Raw genomic sequence first — 12,826 nt, forward strand, 5'->3', positions numbered from 1 at the left:
AACAAATTACAAGTTGCTGCTTCTAACCACTCCTCTGAGGACAACAAGCAGCTCAGTACTCCCCACTCCCACTGGTGAGTAAAGAAACTACCTCTGGCCACACAAGAAAATGGAGGAACACAGGAACCAAATGCAAAGCCCAGGGATCAGCAAAATCTGATCACTGGAACAACTAGCAAGTAAAGTTTATGAAAGGAGAAATTTTTTTTGTTTTTTTTTTAGTTTTTTTTCAAACAGACAGGAAAAAATGCAGTAACTGCTTTGTTTTCGACTAAATTGCTATCAAAGGCTGGTACACTTGAATGTATTAGCCTGTTAGTTACTTTTAAGCAATACTTTAGCCCACAAGTGCAATCAACAATATAAGCTCACAAACACAGGAAAATAAGGCAATAAAACAGTAATAAAGGCACAAACAGTAGTCGAAGAGCTTAAAAGATCGAAAAATGCTTAATGAGCATGCTGTTTATCAAAAAAAAAAATCTCAGCTATGTGACGGTAATGTTCTCATCCAAGCAGATTTTTTTTGTATTTAAAATTGACCACCAAAACTACTCTGTATTGCCTGCAGGCTGTGCACTCCAGCCTGCCTTGCAGCAAGGAAATATTTTGACCATCACAGTGCAAGAAGTGCACAACTGTTTTGTGCTTAAGAAGGAACCTGTTAGGGGTGATGTTCTATTTACTACTTCCATACAACAAAGAATAGTCCACACGAGTGCCTTTGAATGCTGACTAGAATGAGTTTCAATATAATGACAACGTTGATATTAAGGCATTGGTCTTTTATGCATGCTGTTCAACCTGTGTATTGGATCCTTGTTCAGACATGTTGGCTAAGTCCTGAAAAGAGTAATCAGTCCACTTATTTTCAGGAGTGTTTGTTAATTTATGATAGTGGTAATTTTTCTCTCTGTCTGGAAAGATGCATCAATCACATTCACTCTTTAGAAACCATCATTAGATCTGAACAGATTTGAAAATTATTGCCTAATCTCTAATGCTCACTTTATGATAATATTACTGAGGATTAATGTGGTGTGAAACTAGATTCATATTTATTATACAATGACTGGCCATTAACATTCTAAAACGAGCACACTGATTGGCCAGCCCAACCAGCGTGCCCGCTGTAAATACCAATGTTAAAAGGTCCGGTTGCCAGGACTTTTTTTCATTGGCATAGTCTTTAATTTAAACTTTTTTCAACAAAAATAAAAACAAAATTAGTAGTCCGGATTCTGGACATACGAGAGAGACACCATGCAGAAAATACAAGGGAAATCAGGTACATTGTTTAAAACTAAAGATACGTACCTGATTTCCCTTGTATTACCTCCACTCTGTCTCTCTCCTACCCTAAACTTCCCAAATCTTTTTTTTAATTAAAAAAAAAAAAAAAGAAAGGAAAAGTGGAGCAATGGAGATCTTCTTTTCTCCATTGCTTCCTTTCCCGAGCACTGATGGACTTGGTATGCATCGTAATGCAAGTTCCATACGCATGTACAGTACATCAACACAAGGAAGCAGTATACCACCAGTTGTGGAAGAACAGTAATGCGCCGTTATACAAAGACCTTATTTAAGAAAAGTATTTTTCTTAAATAATGTCGTATAATAGCAATAACTGACTCCATGGTTGTGGTATATTGAAATTTACCCACGGTTGTTTATAGATTCATAGGTTAGTACTAGGCTAACTGCCCTTGTGAGCAATTTTAAGCCTAGCCAATTATCCCCTGTGAGATTCAAACCCTGTACCTTGTGTTTGTAAGGCAAACACCTTAACCATTAGGCCACACTCCCAGACTTGGCTTTATTTAATCACTCTGGCTTCACCCTCATGATTAAACCACACCAACCGTGGGTAAATTTTAATATACCACACCAATGTTGTCAGTTATTGCTATAATTTATTACAACTATTTCAGTTTAGCTACAGGAAATGGCAATGCATTGAAATAGTTGTCCTTACATTGATGAATGTTCTCTGTGTGACTACAAATTAATGTTGTGAATCAGTTCTGGTCATCCATGATCTGTTGTCTATATTTGACCATGTGGATCATAGGATCCTGCTTGAACATCTGTAGACCTGTTATGGATTTTCTTCCATGATACTTGGTTGGTTTGTTCATTATAACCCAAACTGGATTCTGGTATTTGTTTCTGGTATAAATTATTTTATATCACAACCTCTCTGTTGCAAGATTCCAATTTTCTTCATATGTTATTCCTGGTGCACTTCCCACTAACACATTCGGGGGAGGGCTTTAAGAGATTGTTCTCATGACTGAATCATTGAATTGATGACACTTGAAGGGCATTTTGATGTTATCCCAGCTTAAATGAGGAGTAGTTGTCTTCTGCTCAACCTTTATAAGACTGAGATGGTGACTTTTTATGACACCTCAAGGCACTTTTGTGGTCCATAACTTACTACTGTGATTATCTTGTAAGTGAAGGACTGGAGTTCTTGTTGTAAATGTGACATATGTGCTCCCTGTTGGATGTCAAGCTTTTACTCCTGGAGTGGGTATTGCTAATCTTCTTTGTATGATCTGAGAAATATTGTCTAAATCAAGAAACACATTGCTTCATGGGATCTCCATAGTGATGCCTACATTAGTGCTCATTTCCTGTAGCTCATTGGCTATGGTTGGGAAGTCATCTGTGGGAGCATCTATATAACTTGCCTTAGCTGTGGAATTTGTTATCCTTCTGATTAAGGTACTAACCCTCCCTGGAGCTTTTCAGGACATCCATAAAGTCATATTTATTCCATAGATCATCACATAATCTTTGATAGTTATTTACAACCTGCTTTCTTTTTACATATACATTTACTATATTTATTGGTTCTACAAGCACTACCTTACTTTTACACAATCTACATTCCATATTTTTTCTTCTTTTGGCTTTTTCCGGTTAAGGGTCGCCACAGCGGAACTCCGGTCTGCGAATGATTGGCAGTAGATTTTTTACAGGTGCCGAGGTGCCAGCTCAACGCGCAACCTTCAATGAAGGCACACCCATTCTACGCATGTCTTTTGAATGCTACTCGACCGCGGGGAGGACATGCAGACTCCACACAGAAAGCGCTCCAGCTGAGAATCGAATGGGAGAACCGATTGCTGTGAGGCAACAATGCTACCGCTGCACCGCTGTGGCTTTCCCACAATCTACATTCCATATCACATTTTATTGTTGCATTTGTTAATATTTTTGGTGTGAACCTAGGTTGACATTGAATCACTAAGAAAATAAACTGAATTAAAATCAAGTATTCTTTGCTTTTTTATGTTGTATCATTAGGTCAGTATAAACTTTCTTATCTGTGAAATGAAAGGAAAACATTAGCTCCCATTCAGCTGTCAGACTCAGAAGCTCCAATATTTTCTGCTGGTGTCACTATCACTGCAACTTAAACAGCCTCTCCACAGATAGGTTTTAACAGCTTTTTCCTTTTAGCTGAGACCACCACCATAGCAACCAAGGTCAAATTACAAACATGTACAGAAATCCTTCTGTTAGGTGTGTATGTAATCAGAATAATGTCAGGAAAGTATCAGCTCTTATTTGAGACACAAACCTAAGACCTTCTGCACTGTGTGGTGGTGTCAGTGCTACTGACCACAAATGGTCCTCTTGAGAGATAAATGTTGAGAGTATTACCTTAACAGCATGAGGGATAAGGCCACATTTTAACCACACACATAGATAGATGCAGAGATAGCCTTCTGCTTAGGCACTTTTATACCTCCCTGTTCACAGACTGTTGTTGGTCCAGTGGTAGTAATGCCAGCATAGAATGCTGGAGGTATTGGGTTTTAGGTCTTGGGTAGTCTTTGGGACTTAGGTTTTAGTCCCAAAGAAGAGATAATGTTTTCCTTTACTTTTTTCTGATTTTGACATCACCTAAGTAGAAGGCTTTCTGTGCATCTGTGTGGTTGTAAATATCATCAACTGAGTAAGATTTTCAGTGCAAATACTTCTTAACATAAACATTTTCTTAAACTGTTCTAAACATTTAAAAAATTAGTGAATCTGTGGGACTTGCCTTTATGACAGTTTAATAAACACATTTTATTGCCTTTCAGTTCAAGAATGCCATCTGGCATATACCACTGCCCCTTTTATGAGTCGTGGTCACCATATCAGGAAACACATTTTAATAATTTGGTTTCATGATGCTATTTTCCCTCTGCAGCTTATTTATCTATGCATACTGGTCCTGCAGTGATCCATTCATTCATCCAGCTCTAATTTGGCACAGCTCCCTGCACACCGCCAGGGGGTGGCTATTTTTTCTTACTTGTGATGTCATCCTTCTAGAACTATATTTATTGTTTAAGTTGTGGGAGGTAATAACTGAGCATCAGGTGATCACCATTTGTAGCTATTTTTTATATATACCTTCAATGGCAACTTGCACAGTGCTATCTTCATGCAGGCTCAGGCAACACATTTAGTGTACTGGCGGTCTGCCTTCATACATTAGAGGGTGTTCCTGCAGAAGAAACCCCACTATGTCTTCCTTAGATAGGAGAACCACTCATAGGCAGGTCAGTTGTAATCTTCTTTGCTGGACGGGTAGGTGCTGAGTCAATTATTTGAACACTTGCATGCATCATAATCAGGGCTGTTGCCATTATGCCAATAGAGTCAATGAGAACAGAATGTCTTTTCAGTAACCACACTGTATGATTTGTGGCCAGTACAAAATGAGTACTTTGTTTCTAAATTAGCTGTTACTGTGTGTTACAAATAGATGCTTTTGATAACAGATAATATCTTCATGTGAGTTCCTTACAATAGCTCAGAATAGTATTATTTTGGTTTTGTTCATTCTGTCCAGTACTCTGCCCAGGAAAATGGTTAGGTTTTTCTTTCTGTATATCATGTTGAGAACTGCTGTCCTTCCGTAAATGGAATATATTCTGATGGACCACAAAGTTTTTGACTCCATTTTAAGTGCATCACACAAACTATACAACTGCTAACCTGACATAATGTAACATTTTGAGAGGCCTAAGTAGATATTTGTCTGACAAAATTATGTACTCTTCACTTTATGAATGTGTACACATATTTTTAAATTTATAATGTCACAGTATTGCTGCTGTTTCTCTTTTAATTACAGTTAGAACTAACTTTATGTATAGAATGAATGTTTGGTTCCATCCAAGTTTCAACACATGCTGGAATTTGTTGGCTGTTTTTTTTCTCCAGTATCTGTTTATTGTTTTATGCATAATTAAGTCTGTAGTTGTTTCTTAAAGGATTCTTTATCTTAGTGCCTGTGGTATGCTTGAAACAGTCTGGCGATTTTTTACCAACTCGTTTCGTGACACAGATGTCATTACTGTATATCTGTTGACCTGCAAATCAAAATGAAAGAAAATGTAAAATTAGAACCAGGAATATATTAATTTGAATTACATAGCCTTAAATCTTAATGTATGCTAATCCATATTAAAACCTTTCCTCTAGGATCTGAGGTAATGTTTGTATAGTTTCAAAGCAAATACACATATTTTTTTAAGACTTAATCAAAAGAATGAAGCAATCAGTTATGTGCCTTTCCTACAACAAAATCGTATTTTGTCCTGCCCATCTTTTGTGACCATTTCCTTGTCCATGAAGCCATTATTCTACAGTATCTATTTCTCCTTAAATTAGTTATTCTTTGTTCTGAATAACTATGATCTCCATTGCATGATGACATGTATCATTTTTGAATTTGTTATAAAATACTATATTTATTGTAACAAGGCTATTTTCATTGTGGGATACTTTGTATCTTACATGCATCACTGCCTGTTGTGTAACAGTACAACAGTACAATGCTGTGTTCACATTAAAGCATCCACTTATAAGAGTCGTTAAATATATTATTATATCTATATTTATAATCATGTGAACAGACTATTTAGATTAAAATTATAATAGAGAGAGAGATAAGGAAAGGGTCTGGTGGATAAGAAAATTAAATATCTTATTCTATACATAGGTTTAGGGCATGCGCTTATTTTTCTTGGGGGGGTGAATGATGAAATCAGTGCAAAATATTTCATTTATTACATAATAATCAACATAATTCATTTATCCCTTGTTTTTAGGTTTTAGCTGTTATTTCTCATTGATTTCATTGTACCAAAGTAATTTTATAATTTGCTGTCTAATACATCTTTTGTAGTTTCCATATATATTTTTTGCAAGCAAAGTGCCACATGGGTGGTTTTATAGGGTTTACTTTATATCATCAAATAATTAAAATCTCAAGCGCTGACATCAGCGAAAATGCAGAAAGTCATAATTAATTTTTTTTGATTGCAGTACAGTGGAGATCAGGATATTCGCTCTCTCCTCACTGTAGTGCAGTCTTGGAGTTGGAATATATTGTGCCCCCCCCACAATAACATTGCCAACATTCTGAATTTTCGCTGATGTCAGCGTTCGAGTTTTTAATTTTTCGATGATATAAAGTAGACCCGTTTTATACTATGAGGAACATTTTAATGTTTTTGATGGAATATATTACTGAAAGCCATATTTCCAAGCTATTTCTGACTAATTTAAGATTTATTGATCACAATTTATCAAGTCCAGATTCACTGACCACATGAAATACATAAATTCAAAATGTAAAATTAGAATCAAGAGTATATTTCTTTGAGACACATAGCCTTAAATCTTAATGTATGCTAATCTATATTAAATCCTTTGCTTTAGGATCTGCCCACCCTCATTCTGCAAAAGCCATGTAAAGGCCTGTATCTGTGATTTAATTGATTGTGAATTGACCAATGAGGTTTAATGAAAGCTAAGTTGATAGTGTGCAAGTTGACAAATGATGACAGAATCATGTATGCATACATGCATGCGTATATATGTGTGTAAATAAAACTACAATAGAAGATGATATTTGACATGATTGATGTGGAAGCCCTATACACTGTTCTTCCCCATAATTACTGTACTGATGCTGTGAAAGAGTACGTGGGCTCAATCACCAACTCCACACAAGAGAAATTAAAGCTGTTGAGAATATACTGGATATAATACTCACAAACAACTGCTTTATCTTTGACCAGAAATGGTACAAACAAGGGAGATAACTAGGGGAGCTGCCAACGCCCCTAGATTAGTTAATATAGCCTTGACAAGATGGGAAGAGAACACCATCTTTTCCTCAGAATTCTATGAATGCATGGATTATTAGTATCATTTTAATAACAATAACTTATTACGTGGCAAGGCTCTCTGGATAAGCTGCATGATTTCTTTTTCTGTCTTGAAAACACCGCAGACTTTTCACACTTCAACTACTACAGTTATGATAAGGTAGAATTCCTGGACATCACCATCTATAAGGACAGAAAGGAGGAGAAGCTGAAGAATGACCTGAAGAAGAAACGACACAAGTGGATGTACGTCTATGTGTTAACAGCATGCACCCCAAAATTACTAAGGAAAATGTCATCAAATCACAGGAATGAGAATAGCCAGTGTCTCTGGAGAGATAGACTGATGTCTCAATAACCTAGATCAACTGCAGCAAGATTTTCTGGAAAGAGGATACAGTGAGAATCTGATGGCCAACATACTGGGACCCATTAAAATCCTCAAACAAAAAATTATCCAGCTCTGTTGAACCCCGCTAGAAGGAAACCGTTACAAGCCACACAACTAAATATAGTGAAGGAAATGACAAAAATAAAAGAAGTATGATCCCTACTTATTCTAAAGATTGACATCTAATAAAAAGAAAAATATGTGTGTGTGTGTGTGTGTGTGTGTGTGTGTGTGTGTGTGTGTGTGTGTGTGTGTGTGTGTGTGTGAGAGAGAGAGCTTGTATTTAAGTATTTCCACATGCAGTTTGCATTTTTTTTTGTTTGTTTTGGCTCTGTCCTTTTGTATGGCCATATCTGACCATTTTCATTTCCCCTCCCGTATGTGCTCTGAGCCTGGGAATTCTCTCTCTCTCTCTCTCTCTCTCTCACACACACACACACACACACACACACACACACACACACACACACACACACACACACACACACATCTTCACACTTGTTGTTTCTTTTAGCTCATCTTGGTACCAGCCCCAAAAGTATTTAACTTTATTATTTTTTTCTCAAATCCTTCCGAGACTCCTACACAGTTGTTAAATTTTAATTTAGCCTCTGTCCTTAGCAGCATATTTCTTTTCTGAGTTAGGACAACCCCCATGATCCTCCTCCTGGCATCACAGTATTTCATACAGAAGTGAATCCCATTGACATCTGTTTTATTATTTCCTATAGTAATATAATGGAAATGTAGAACTAGATGTTTACATTATTATTTGACACGGTACCCATGACACTGATTAACAGCTAGATACACGGTGTTTCTTTTTTTCCTTACTTAGAGTAAACACCACCGATCACAATAGAAATGCAAACTATGCATGTACCAGTGTTCCAGTCACTGCCACTGAATGTGATCTGTTTATGCATTCTTGGATTACTGCATTCATTATAATTTATGTGTCTTTTTATATGGAAAATCGAGAAGCAGATGCTACTTGTTACTTATATAACTTAGATCTGATGAAGCACTGACAAGAGTGAAACACTCATCTTTTTTTACTTAATAAAACATGGGTTAAACAAACAATATGTGCCTGAACCCTGTTTTCTTGTTTTTAATAAGAATTAATCTTACATTAGTACTTACGACAATGGTTTATTTTAACAAGTCATATGCGGATATCATTACTGTACAACTAGTATTTTATTGAGAATTCATTTTACTGAAAACTCATTTCACAGAAAACATTCTCCTCAAGAAATATATCCTAAAAAATACATTTTTGTAGGGGGTGCAAGGCAAACTTTCCTGTACTCCCTTTACTTATATATAATAGCTCCAAGATTGCACAACCATGGAGAAAAGAAAAATAAACACTGCACACAGTGGATCAGAGATCAAAAGCAAAAACAGATATCTACAGAATGTGAGACCATCACAATTCACACATACTGTGCTAGACTCACTTCTCTAATACCTCCTATGATAAGAAATGATACCAGTGCTTACTTTCTATATACTTCTACACTTTTCTATGAAATGAAATTTCAGTAAAATCAGTTTCTAGTGAAATGGGTTCGGCCATTTTAGTTTCAGTGAAATGAAGATTCAGAGTTATGACAGGAACCTATACATATATATGTGTATATATATATATATATATATATATATATATATATATATATATATATATATATATATATATATATATGTGTGTGTGTGTGTGTGTGTGTGTGTGTGTGTGTGTGTGTGTGTGTGTGTGTGTGTGTGTGTGTGTATCATACACACAGAAACACATACACACACACGCACACACACACATATATATATATATATATATATCTATATACACACATATATATATATATATATATATATATATATATATATATATATATATATACACATACAGATATAAGCATATTTATATATGGGAGCACTGAATATTGTTGACAGTATAGTTGGTTGACATCTGTCGAGATGACAAAATTTGGTCACCTAAGCAGATGGTTGACAGCTGTGTGAGACTGTGCAATCCATAGGGTTGGGGAATATCCCCTTTTCCTGATATTGTGCAGTCTTGTAGTTAATACATATAGTTATCAGGACGGATCTAGGACAGTTCGCTGAATGCACATTTTGCTGAATCACATTTCACTGAAAGAAATGACAGCCTAAATATAATAGTGAATTAGGTGGGGGGCTTCACCCCTACACCTCCCAAAGTGGGGGCTGTGCCCCCCACCCCCCAACTATATATACTAACTCCTGGGTCACACTACAGTGAGAAGGGCATATACACTTTATTTGCCCGACAGTGCTTTCTTTCAGTGAAATGTGATTCCGTGAACTGTCCTAGACCCATCAGAATGGATATATGTGGGTGCAAGGAGGTCTTTCATCCCAACAAAAAATGATCCCATGGGATTCATTCTCTAAGTGTACACTAAGTGTTTATCATTCTGAGTTGACAGGCAACACAAGCATAACTCACACTTTCTTCCTCCTAATTTTAGTTTTCTTACTGATTTTCTTGTAGCACAAATATCATGGGGATTCATAAGGCTTACCACAAAGTGTAGACTATATGTATACATGGTGTATTCTTTTTGAGTGACTAGAAAGCACAAAAAATGTGACAGGGATGTTCTTCAGTACAAATCGTGTACATAGTGCACACTTGGTATAGGCATCAATGAATTTGGCCCAATTTTTATTGATGTTGTTGTATTTGGAAGTAATATCTTGCTTGCATTGATTATAATGCTCAGTGCAGTGTGTCAGATTTTGCACTGCCGGTGTTTGTGGTCAATGTTGTGATCTTTGACATTTGGGTGTTTCAGTGATGTGTATATGGTAATCTATAAAGTCATGCTTCCAAGACAAACTTTTAATTGATATAACAGTTTACATGCCTTGACATTCTAGGAGTTTGTTAATGCACAATATCTTTTCACTTTTTTTTGTTTTCCCTTACTTTATATGTAAAACTAGGCAAAACATTGTTAAGCTAGATTTTTTTAATGATTTTTACCTTTAGTTTAGGTAGGTAGAATCTGATACTTTTGCCAGTAATGCCATTTCACCTGGACTCTGGTCAGTTTTCCAAAAGTGCCATTCTCCAATTGATTAATTGTGGTTGTATTTTAGTTGCATTGTTTTTCCAGCTTTTATTATTGCAATATTAACATGTTTCATATCCAGTAGGTTAGTTTATTCATAGAGTCATAGATCAGAACTAGACTAACTGCCTTATGGGCCATTTTAATCCTAGTCAATTACCCCATGCAAGAATCAAACCCTGCACCTTACAGACATAAATATCAAGGGGGATAGTATGACACACTACAAGGCATGCACTTAGACTTGCTAAATGAGACCCTTGTTTTTGGAGGACTGTGTATGAGTACTTTGTGCATACCAGCTGTAAAGCAAACTTCCTCACAGAAAACTGAATGGCACATGCCAGGATATTCAGAAAAAATAGCACCATTGCATTAGTGTGTGTGTATGTGTGTGTGTGTGTGTGTGTGTGTGTGTGTGTGTGTGTGTGTGTGTGTGTGTGTGTGTGTGTGTGTGTGTGTGTCTGTGTGTGTGTGTATGTGTGTGTGTGTGCAGTATGTGAAATTAAGGATTACTTTTTAGCAAGTATCATAGAATGGTAGGCTTAAAAGATTTATAAAAGTAACGATGTTGATGTATGGTAATAAACTTGTGATAAAGGACCAAGGATGGTAATAAACTTGTGATAATGCAACAAAGATGATAATTAAATTGTAATAATGCACAAAGAATAATAATAAACTTATGGTAATATCCCCGTGATGGCAATAAACTTTTGATAATACATCAAGCATGGTAATTAAATTGTAATAATGCACCAAGAATAGTAATAAACTTGTGGTAATGTCCCAAGGATGGAAATAAACTGGTAATAATGCATCGGGGATGGCAATTAAATTGTAATAAGGCACCAAGAATAGTAATAAACTTGTGGTAATGTCCCAAGGATGGAAATAAACTGTTAATAATGCATCAGGGATGGCAATTAAATTGTAATAAGGCACCAAGAATAGTAATAAACTTGTGGTAATGTCGCAAGGATGGTAATAAACTGGTAATAATGCATCAGGGATGGCAATTAAATTGTAATAAGGCACCAAGGAATGCAATAAACTTGTGGTAATGTCCCAAGGATGGTAATAATTTGGTAATAATGCACCAGTGATAGTAATACACTTATAATAATGCACCAAGGATGGTAATAAACTTGTGATAATGCACCAGTGATAGTAATACACTTGTAATAATGCACCAAGGATGGTAATAAGCTTGTGATAATGCACCAACGATTGTAATAAAAATGTGATAATGCACCAATGATTGTAAAAAACTTGTGATAGTACACCAAGGATGGTAATAAACTTGTGATAATGCACCAAGGATTGTAATAAACTTGTGATAATGCAACAAGGATGGTAATAATTATATTGCACCAAGGACAGTAATAATCTTTGATAATGTCTCAGGTAGGGTAATAAACTTGTAGTAATGGATGGTAATAAGCTTGTGAAGATGCACCAAGGATAGTAATCATTATATTGCACCTAGGATGGAAATATTGATATGCAGAAAGAACAGTAGCAAACTTGTGATAATGTACCAAGCATGGTAATGACCTTTTGACAATGCACCAAGGATGTTAATAATGATTATAATAGTGCACAAAGGATGGCAATAAATTTTTGATTATCTACCAAGGGTGGTAATAATGATATTGCACCAAGGATGGTAATTGTTTGTGTCTTTCGGCTTTTCCCAGTTAGGGGTCGCCATAGCGGAACTCCGGTCCGCTAATGATTGGTAGTAGATTTTTACGTGCTGGCTTGCCAGGCCTAACGCACAACCTTCAATGAAGGAACGCCCATTCACGCATGTCGCCACACAGAAGACGCTCTAACTGAGAATCGAATGGGCAACGTCTAACTGTGAGGCGACAACGCTACCGCAGCACCACCACCGCAGTTGCACCAAGGATGGTAATACACTTTGATAATGCACCAAGAATATTGATAGTGATATTGTACGAAGGACAGTAATAAACTTGTGTTGAAGTATGGAGCATGGTGATAATGATATTGCACAAAGGATGTTAATAAACTTTTCACAATACTCTGAGGATGGTAAACATTTGATGGTGTGGCATGGATCATAATGAGCAAAATGTATATAGTTCATAATTTATAGA

General features: G+C 36.2%; 1 protein-coding gene across 1 annotated transcript in view; it reads right to left on the bottom strand.

Annotated features, from left to right (window-relative positions):
* Window positions 1–4,071: 4,071 nt before the first annotated feature.
* Window positions 4,072–12,826, bottom strand: part of LOC122802008 — a 259,654-nt gene continuing 250,899 nt past the window's right edge. Inside the window, exon 5 of the mRNA XM_044071755.1 lies at window positions 4,072–5,381. Within this exon, the coding sequence (XP_043927690.1) occupies window positions 5,248–5,381 (134 nt within the window). The 3' untranslated portion in view covers window positions 4,072–5,247. The remainder of the gene's footprint in view (window positions 5,382–12,826) is intronic.

This window comes from Protopterus annectens, chromosome 5.part0 (assembly GCF_019279795.1).
Source record: "Protopterus annectens isolate FY-2018-M chromosome 5.part0, PAN1.0, whole genome shotgun sequence".
Taxonomy (NCBI): Eukaryota; Metazoa; Chordata; order Ceratodontiformes; family Protopteridae; genus Protopterus; species Protopterus annectens.